Source organism: Rhamphochromis longiceps, linkage group LG16, assembly GCF_057381845.1.
Source record: "Rhamphochromis longiceps isolate RC_006_pf linkage group LG16, R_longiceps_female_GT1.1, whole genome shotgun sequence".
Taxonomy (NCBI): domain Eukaryota; kingdom Metazoa; phylum Chordata; class Actinopteri; order Cichliformes; family Cichlidae; genus Rhamphochromis; species Rhamphochromis longiceps.
Genome location: NC_140572.1, coordinates 36,859,982 through 36,869,896, shown reverse-complemented (window position 1 = coordinate 36,869,896; position 9,915 = coordinate 36,859,982). Strand labels below are relative to the sequence as shown.

General features: G+C 46.0%; 1 protein-coding gene across 1 annotated transcript; it reads left to right on the top strand.

Annotated features, from left to right (window-relative positions):
• The first annotated feature begins 1,848 nt into the window (after positions 1 to 1,848).
• Positions 1,849 to 2,820, top strand: LOC146651611 (olfactory receptor 2K2-like). The gene has a single exon (XM_085384938.1). It carries the CDS (start codon positions 1,849 to 1,851, stop codon positions 2,818 to 2,820), a length of 972 nt encoding a protein of 323 aa, XP_085241064.1.
• Positions 2,821 to 9,915: the final 7,095 nt, after the last annotated feature.

Here is a 9,915-nt window from a genome sequence, read left to right as displayed (position 1 = left end):
CTGGGCAGCAGAGTCCGCTGAGTCCATATTCTGGCTGGATCGTTATGTTAAGGTTCAATGCAGGGGACTCAAACGCGGGACTCCTGAATCAGCTGAACACAAGGGAAATCCAAGGGGGAAATCACTCGCTCTCCAACTCTCCACATACACGACAACAGTCCTTCTTTTCACACTTGACACACAGATTCACACGGGAAAGGTAATCCAGGGGCACTGTAGATAAGGAGACAGGAATGAGAACGATATTCACAAAAGACACATGACTTATCTTGAGCTGTAGCTTGACTTTCACTGACGCGTGGCAGACAAAGATCCAGCGAAGACCAGCAGTCACCTCCTGGCTTAAATGCCGTTCACCTTGATGGGCATCAGATGTGTTCTTTTCTGTGGGTGTGGGCGTGGGCCGAGGGCGTGAACCCACAATGAGTTCTTCCCCGGTGATGGAGAGGAGGAGAGAGAGAGAGCACGAGAGAGAGAAAAAGACAGAAAAGGCCGATCAGCATCTCGCCGATCCCCCAGGCCATGACACTTGGGGCAGGAACTCGTCCCTGACCTGAAGTGGGCCCTCCACCCTTTTCCGGCTGAGGACCATGGCCTCAGATTTGGAGGTGCTGATTCTCATTCCCACTGCTTCAAACTCAGCTGTGAACCGTTCCAAAGCAAGCAGAAGGCCATCACCCGATGAAGCCAACAGAACCACAAACTAGAGATGAGATTCTGAGAACACCCACAAAGAGCATTCGGACGTAGCTTTGCCGCTGCTCCAGGTGGCTCAGCACAGAGTGGAGAGCTACATTGATGGCATCTTCTATGGATCTGTTCGCATGATTTTCAAACTGGTAATCACTGGTCTGATCCACAATGAAGACGAGTCCACGTACAGACAGGATGTGGACCAGCTGTTCCACTGTTGCAGTCAGAACCACCAGGACCCGACTGTGGACGTGACAGTGAACCTTCAGACTCGCCCTAACTATACTTAAAAATAGAATACTTACCATGGATCACGTCAGATTCCTAGGACCCACCTTTCCACGCGATCTGAAGTGGTCCCCACATATAGACTCTATCCAGAAGAAGGCCCAGCAGAGGTTATGGTTCCTGCAGCAACTCAGAATTTACAACCTGATCTCTGAGACCATGGTTTTATGCAAAAAAACTTTTGATTTACTCTTTTCTGGGCTGGAGGAACAGGGGGTGATCGTGGTGCAACGATAAGGTTACATGACTCTGCAGAAAATTGGAGAGGTACCTGGGATAGAATCTTTCCATTGTGGAATAGGAAAGGTAGAGAGTGAGCAGGCGGCAGAGTAACAGGTAAGTAGCAGGTAACAGCTGCAAACAATTCTTTTTTCCACAGAGTTACTAAGAGGCAAAGACAAAGCAACATTCACAAGAACTTCTTACTGTCTTTCTAGTGACTTCAGCAAACGTCAGAGAGCCTGATCATTATCACTGAAGCAACAATGATCTGACTGGACTACGAAAGACTACAAACGAAAAACAGAAGAGAACCACAACAAGTCCTGGACAAATATGTTTAATTGGCATAAATGTAAGAAATTCCTAACAGTATTATGAAGAAAGCATCTTTTAAATAAAGTTGTAAAACGTTTTAAAATTTCTTTTTCAAGAACCTGCAGGTTTGTTTTATTATGTGTTTAGTACATGATACATATTAAATCCCCTGTGATCTTCCAAAGCTGTGAGCTTTCATTCCAGATCAATGATTGGCTGGTTTGAAATCCCAGCTCACATGTTGCTGTTATCTGTACCTGATAGAGGAGAGAGGAGAACAGAGACCAGATACAGTGAGCGACTAGGCTTCACTTAGGTCTCTCAATCACAATGAATAATGTTTCTGTAATAACAATGTTTTTTTTTTCAGGTTTCAATGAAACAGTCAGTCACAGGTTTGTTCTCTTTTTCCTCAGTTTGTTTTGCTACTGCATCATTTGCCTGCTAAATGTTTCTCTCATTGTGATCATCATCTTGGACAGCAACCTCCATGAATCAATGTATATTCTGCTCTGTGTCTTTTGCATCAATGCACTTTATGGAACAGCAGGTTTCTTTCCCAAATTTCTCTGGGATCTCCTCTCTGATGTTCATCTCATTTCATATTATGGTTGCCTTATTCAGACTAAGGTGATTTATTCTTTTCTCTGCGGCGAACTCTCAATTCTTGCACTCATGGCATATGACAGATATGTGGCCATATGTCAGCCACTGAAGTACCACTCTATCATGTCAAAGCAAAGAGTCATAAGGTTTGCATGTTTTTTGTGGTTCACAAATTTCTGCATTATGGCTGTGAATGCCTTTCTAACATCCAGACTGAAGTTATGCAGCCCGTATCTTTCCACACTCTTCTGTGTGAACTGGATTATTGTTCAACTCGCTTGTTTTCCAGCACAAACTATAGTTAATGGCATATTTGCAAATATTACAATAATTATTTATTTGCTTCATGGTGTTTTTATAGTTTGGTCCTATATGTATATCATTCAAACATGTGTAAAGTCTATAGAAAACAGGGCAAAGTTCATGCAAACATGTGTCCCACATCTCATCTCATTATTTACTTTTGTTGTGGCAGTACTTACTGATGTTATAAGTATGCGACTGGGTTCGAAAGAGTTGCCTCGGACCCTTCAAAACTTTGTAGCAATAGAAGTTCTTGTCATTCCTCCTATTATGAATCCTCTGATTTACGGTTTCAAACTGACCAAAATTCGAAAAAAAATTTATAGTGTTGTTATTTTAAAAAGAACTAATTTTTGTTTTATTCGATCAGAAAATAGTTTCACACACAGCTAAGTGTCACACCCATTGTTTGACATCCATTTTAAAATAAGTCCAAAAAAATGTTTAATTTTTACTGAAATTTGTGTTTTATTTGGAGTTGTCTGAAAACATGTCTATTGATGTGAGCGGATATGATGTTTTATTATTTATCTGCATTTCCCAGATGATTTACATTTTGTAGATGTCTTTGCACTAAATGTATTTTTGATGGTCACCTGCCTAATTAACAAAAAAACACTGATATGTAGAAAGGCTGTAAATTTCAGTCTTTCTTCTCAATACTGTTCAAGGAAATAACAGGCACCGTGGAGACTGCACATGTGAAAAGGATTAAAAGACAAACTGTTTTAGATGTGGCAGCACTATCAGAGTGTCAATCTATTTTGATATTATGCTGTCTTATAAATCTGATCCACAACCACATGGATGTGAAGCAGTTTTAGTAGTTTTCTCAGTTTATCCTCTTTTTCTTTAACACTTATTGAAACAGTCAGAGGTTTTAGCAACTGAACTAGTTTTAGAATTTCTGCTTAATCAAACATGAAATCCGTTTTTACTTAACACTTGTACAATTAAATGGCTTTTCCATTGTTTGAAGGATTGAAAGTTGAAGCTGAAGATGTACAGTGCAAATCAGTTTTTCTACATGACAAAATGTTTCTTTTTACTGTATTAAGTAAAAAGAAATGATCTGTTAAACAGTAAGAAATAAATGTGTACAATTGCAAAAAAAAAAAAAAAAAGATTTGGTAGCTCATTTCTCAGCAGCAGGTGAGGCCAAGAAGCACCACATCCCACACACAAACTACCAGCAAAGGCCTCCCCAATAGGCGTGTTCTCTCCCTGCTGTTCTTGACCCTCTAAACTGATTGACTAGAATGCCTTTTATTGTCACTATACACATGTACAAAGAGATTGAGAGCATCTCCTACCCAGTGCAGACATGTGGGGAAAGAAGAAAGGGGGGTGAGGTGCACAGTTCTGTGGCACTGTATACATATGAGCAGGTCAATATCAAAAAATATCAAATATACAAATACTGAAAAAAAATAAATAGTCTATATTTACAGTGAGGTATTTTGACATAAATTAAATATTGCACAGTGGTGGTAGTGGTTGTATATTCTGTGTATAGAGGAGAGGCTTGAATTGGGGGGTGAAACTGTGTCGTCGGTTCATGTGTGAGTTCAGGGTGCTCATGGCTTTTGCAAAGGAACTGTTCCTAAGTCTGTCAGTGTTTGTGCTGATGCACCTGTAGCGCTTCCCTGAGGGAAGCAGGTCAAGCAGGTCAAAACCTGGGTGGGAGCTGCCCTTGATGATGTTTGTTGCTCTGTTGAGGCAGCGGGTGAAATAAATGTCTGACAAGGAGGGGAGAGGGCAGCCAATAATCTTCTGTGCTGCCTTAATTACACTGTGAAGCTTCACTCTCTTCCCATCTGGTCAGCTGCCGTACCTTACTTATAGGCAGTATGTCAGCAGGCTGTCAATGGACGAGCAGTAGAAGATCAGCAGCAGGTTGGAGTCCAGTTTGTGCTTCTTGGAAAACCGGAAGGTGTGGACCCTCTCCAACCATCACTGTTGATGTATTGGGGGCCTAAGTCAGTGCTGTGCCACCTGAAGTCGACAATGATCTCTTTGGTTTTCATAATGGTCAGTGCTAGTTTTTTCTCTGAACACTATGATGTCAACTTCAGGACTTCCTCTCTGTAGACTGCCTCGTCTCCCTTTGAGATAAGTCTGACTAATGTGGTGTCTTCAGCAAACTTGATCATGATGTTGTTGTGGGTCGAACTGCAGTCTTAGATTTAGAGACAATACAGGAGTGGGCTCAGCACACAGCCTTGTGGGGAGCCAATGCTCAGCATGCGAGTGGAGGAGAGATAGGGGCCAAGTCTTACAGTCTGGGGCCGGTTGGTGAGAAAGTCAAAGGCCAAGAGTGACCAGTTTGGTGAAGAGGATATCCAGGATGATTGTATAGAAAGCTGAGCTGTAATCCACAAAGATCATCCATCCATCCATCTGCTTATCCGGGGCTGGGTCACAGGGGGCCGCAGCCCTAGCAGAGAAGCCCAGACCCCCTCCCCACACCAAGGCGTTCCCAGGCCAGCTGAGAGATAAAATCTCTCTAGTGTGTCCCAGGTCTGCCCCGGGGCCTCCTCCTGGTGGGACATGCCCGAAACACCTCACTCAGGAGGCACCCAGGATGCCTGAACAACCTCAACTGGCTCCACTTAATGTGGAGGAGCAGCTGCTCTACTCTGAGCCCCTCCCGGAAGACTGAACTTCTCACCCTATCTCTAAGGGAGAGGCCAGCCACCCTTCAAAGGAAGCCCATTTCTGCCACTTGTATCCGTAATCTCGTTCTTTCGGTCACTACCCACAGCTCGTGACCATAGGGGAGGGGAGGGATGTAGATCGACCAGTAAATTGAGAGCTTCGCTTTTACACTCAGCTCTCTCTTCACCACAACAGACTGGAATAGTGTCCATATCACTGCAGCCTCAGCACCAATCCATCTGTCGATCTCCCACTCCCGTCACTCGTGAACAAGACCCCGAGATACTTAAACTTGGGGCAGGAACTCGTCCCTGACCTGAAGTGGGCCTCCCACCCTTTTCCGGCTGAGAACCATGGCCTCAGATTTGGAGGTGCTGATTCTCATTCCCACTGCTTCAAACTCAGCTGTGAACCGTTCCAAAGCGAGCAGAAGGCTATCACCCGATGAAGCCAACAGGACCACAAACTAGAGATGAGATTCTGAGAACACCCACAAACCAAGATGGCGGCGTGTGAACAACGCGAGGCTCAGTGTCTCTCCAGAATCTGCTATTTAGCGGTTTTTTATCTACTTTTAACCAGATTATTTGTCCAGAATTGCTGTGCGTTGCTGACCTACAGCAGACAAGAGCTTCTGGACATCTGGACTCATAACTCCAACAGTTTTATCGCCGATCTCCGACTCATCCCAGAGATCTCCAGGACACTGGAGGCTGCCCACTCTCCCCGGCCGGGCGGAAGTGCACGCAGACGGCGCCGAGATCGTAAACAAAGGCGAGGTAGGCGCGGAGGGCCACGGGCTAAGCTAAAGCTAACACCACACCGGCTGCCTTTACCCAGTATTTTCCTCGCCAATGTCCGTTCTCTGGCAAACAAAATGGATGAAATACGGCTCTCCATCACTAACAACAGACGGATTATGGACTCAAATGTCATGTTTTTCACCGAAACATGGTTGAACAACAGCTGCCGGACAATGTTATCGAGTTAGCAGGACGCCACACACACCGAGCCGACAGGCTAGCAGATGACTCCAGCAAGACCAGAGGTGGAGGTTTGTGCATTTATATTAACAATGCTTGGTGCATGAACTTCACTACTACTGAGAGTCACTGCTCACCTAATGCGGAGTTTTTAATGGTCAAATGCAGACCTTATTATCTCCCCAGAGAACTCACTTCGATCATACTCACTGCTGTGTATATCCCCCCCGACGCTAATGCTAGGTTGGCCATGAAAGAACTTTCTGCAGCCATTAACAAACACCAGAATAAACACCCCGAGGCTGCTTTTATTGTTGCTGGCGACTTCAACCATACCAACTTAAAGACAGTCCTCCCCAGATTCCACCAACATGTCTCCTGCCACACCAGAGGAGACAAGACTTTAGACCATGTGTATTCCAACCTGGCTGGAGCCTACAAAGCCACACCCCTCCCCCACATTGGACAATCGGACCATCTCTCCCTGTTCCTCACACCTCGGTATTCACCACTCATCCAACGTGTGAAACCTGCTGTGAGGACAATTAAAGTGTGGCCAGAGGGGACAGACGCAGTGCTCCAGGACAGATTTAAAAACACAGACTGGAATATGTTCACCCACACAGACCTGGACCAGTACGCCTCATCTGTACTGGATTACATCTCCGAAACCACAGACAGTGTCACCACCCAGAAACGGATCACCATGTACCCCAACCAGAAGCCTTGAATGAACCGGGATGTTCATCTCCTCCTGAAGGCCCGGAACACTGCCTTTAGGTCAGGAGATGCACACGCCTACAGTACAGCCAGGGCTAATCTACAGAAGGACATCAAAAAACCAAACACCATTACAAAAAGAAGGTAGAAGAACACTTCTCCAACTCCAACCCCTGACGTATGTGGCAAGGACTCCAGACCATTACAGACTACAGGACCACCAAACCCTCCCCCGCATCCTCTGATGTCTCCTTCCTCAACGAGCTCAACAACTTTTATGCTTGTTTTGAGCGAGGGAACCCCACAACCACAACCAAAGCAGACGTGACGCCAGACCACCAACCTCTGACTCTCTCCCCCACCGATGTAGGAGCGGTGCTGAGCAGGATCAATGTCCACAAGGCTGCAGGTCCCGATGGCATCCCCGGGCGTGTTCTCAGAGTGTGTTCTGGGGAGCTTGCAGGAGTGCTCACAGACATATTCAATCTGTCCTTGGCCCACGCTGTGGTACCGGCCTGCTTCAAATCCACCTCCATCGTCCCGATACCCAAAAACTCCAACCCATCTTGCCTCAATGACTACCGCCCAGTAGCACTCACCCCCATCATCACTAAGTGCTTAGAGCAGCTGGTCCTAGCACACTTCAAATCCTGTCTCCCCCCCACCCTGGACCCCCACCAATTCGCATAGCGCCAGAACAGGAGCACAGAGGATGCAGTCTCCATCGCACTGCACTCTGTCCTCTCACACCTGGACAACAACAACACATACGCCAGAATGCTGTTTATAGACTTCAGTTCAGCATTCAATACAATCCACCCCTCACAACTCATCAGGAAACTGACAGACCTGGGCATCAGTTCCCTCATCTGCAAATGGTTACTGGACTTCCTGTCCAACCGCCCTCAACATGTCCGGCTGGATAACCGCTGCACATCTACAATCACAATGAACACCGGTGTACCACAAGGCTGTGTGATGAGCCCTTTCCTCTACTCCCTCTTCACCCACGACTGCAGACCGGCTGATGGTTCCAACATCATCATTAAGTTTGCAGATGACACCACGGTGATTGGCCTCATCAGTGACAACGATGAGGCCGCCTACAGGGAGGAGGTGGATCGTCTGGCTGAGTGGTGCGACATAAACAACCTGCTGCTTAACACCGAGAAGACCAAGGAGCTCATCGTGAACTACAGGAGGAATGCTGACCCACATCCACCCATCCACATTAAGGGGACGGCTGTGAAGCGTGTGAGCAGCTTCAAGTTCCTGGGAGTCCACATCTCCGAGGATCTCACCTGGACGACCAACTGCTCCAAGCTGGTCAAGAAGGCTCACCAGCGCCTCTTCTTCTTGAGGACTCTGAGGAAGAACCACCTGTCCTCAGACATCCTGGTGAACTTCTATCGCTGCACCATCGAGAGCATCCTGACCAACTGTATAACAGTCTGGTACGGGAACTGCTCTGCCTCGGACCGGAAGGCATTGCAGAGGGTCGTGAAAACTGCCCAGCGCATCACCGGAGCACCACTTCCTGCTATAAAAGACATCTACAGGAAGCGGTGTCTGAAAAGGGCTGGGAAAATCATCAAAGACCCCAGTCACCCATCACATGGACTCTTCACCCTCCTGCCCTCTGGGAGGTGCTACAGGAGCCTCCGGACTAAGACCACAAGGTACCGGAACAGTTTCTTCCCCACAGCTGTCAGACTCCTGAACTCTGCCTCCTGACATCTGACCCACGTTAAACTCATGGACTGAACATACACACACACACAATGGACAACTGTACCCTCAAACACACAATAATAACATGGACTGAACCACCACTCACAACCACTAGCACTTTATATAGCCTCTAGGAATTATCTACACCCTCACTTATCTTAACTGCACTACTGTATAGCTCTGTGTAAATAATCATTCTGTACATACGATAATAATTTTTAACCCTACAACTGTTTACAACTTGCATAGTTCCCATTTCTGTATAGCTGTATATCTCAGATTTCTGTAAAGTTATTTATTTCATATTCTGTATAGTTTTTCATATTTATATCCTGTCCATATCCTGTACATAGCTTGTACTCACTACAGCCTGTACATACAGTGGGGCAAAAAAGTATTTAGTAAGCCACCGATTGTGCAAGTTCCCCCACCTAAAATGATGACAGAGGTCAGTAATTTGCACCAGAGGTACACTTCAACTGTGAGAGACAGAATGTGAAAAAAAATTCCATGAATCCACATGGTAGGATTTGTAAAGAATTTATTCGTAAATCAGGGTGGAAAATAAGTATTTGGTCAATAACAAAAATACAACTCAATACTTTGTAACATAACCTTTGTTGGCAATAACAGAGGTCAAACGTTTACTATAGGTCTTTACCAGGTTTGCACACACAGTAGCTGGTATTTTGGCCCATTCCTCCATGCAGATCTTCTCGAGAGCAGTGATGTTTTGGGGCTGTCGCCGAGCAACACGGACTTTCAACTCCCGCCACAGATTTTCTATGGGGTTGAGGTCTGGAGACTGGCTAGGCCACTCCAGGACTTTCAAATGCTTCTTACGGAGCCACTCCTTTGTTGCCCGGGCGGTGTGTTTTGGATCATTGTCATGTTGGAAGACCCAGCCTCGTTTCATCTTCAAAGTTCTCACTGATGGAAGGAGGTTTTGGCTCAAAATCTCACGATACATGGCCCCATTCATTCTGTCCTTAACACGGATCAGTCGTCCTGTCCCCTTGGCAGAAAAACGGCCCCATAGCATGATGTTTCCACCCCCATGCTTCACAGTAGGTATGGTGTTCTTGGGATGCAACTCAGTATTCTTCTTCCTCCAAACACGACGAGTTGAGTTTATACCAAAAAGTTCTACTTTGGTTTCATCTGACCACATGACATTCTCCCAATCCTCTGCTGTATCATCCATGTGCTCTCTGGCAAACTTCAGACGGGCCTGGACATGCACTGGCTTCAGCAAGGAACACGTCTGGCACTGTGGGATTTGATTCCCTGCCGTTGTAGTGTGTTACTGATGGTGACCTTTGTTACTTTGGTCCCAGCTCTCTGCAGGTCATTCACCAGGTCCCCCCGTGTGGTTCTGGGATCTTTGCTCACCGTT

Coding starts and splice junctions, on each gene's coding strand:
- LOC146651611 (XM_085384938.1), top strand. CDS start 1,849: ATGAATAATGTTTCTGTAATAACAATGTTTTTTTTTTCAGGTTTCAAT.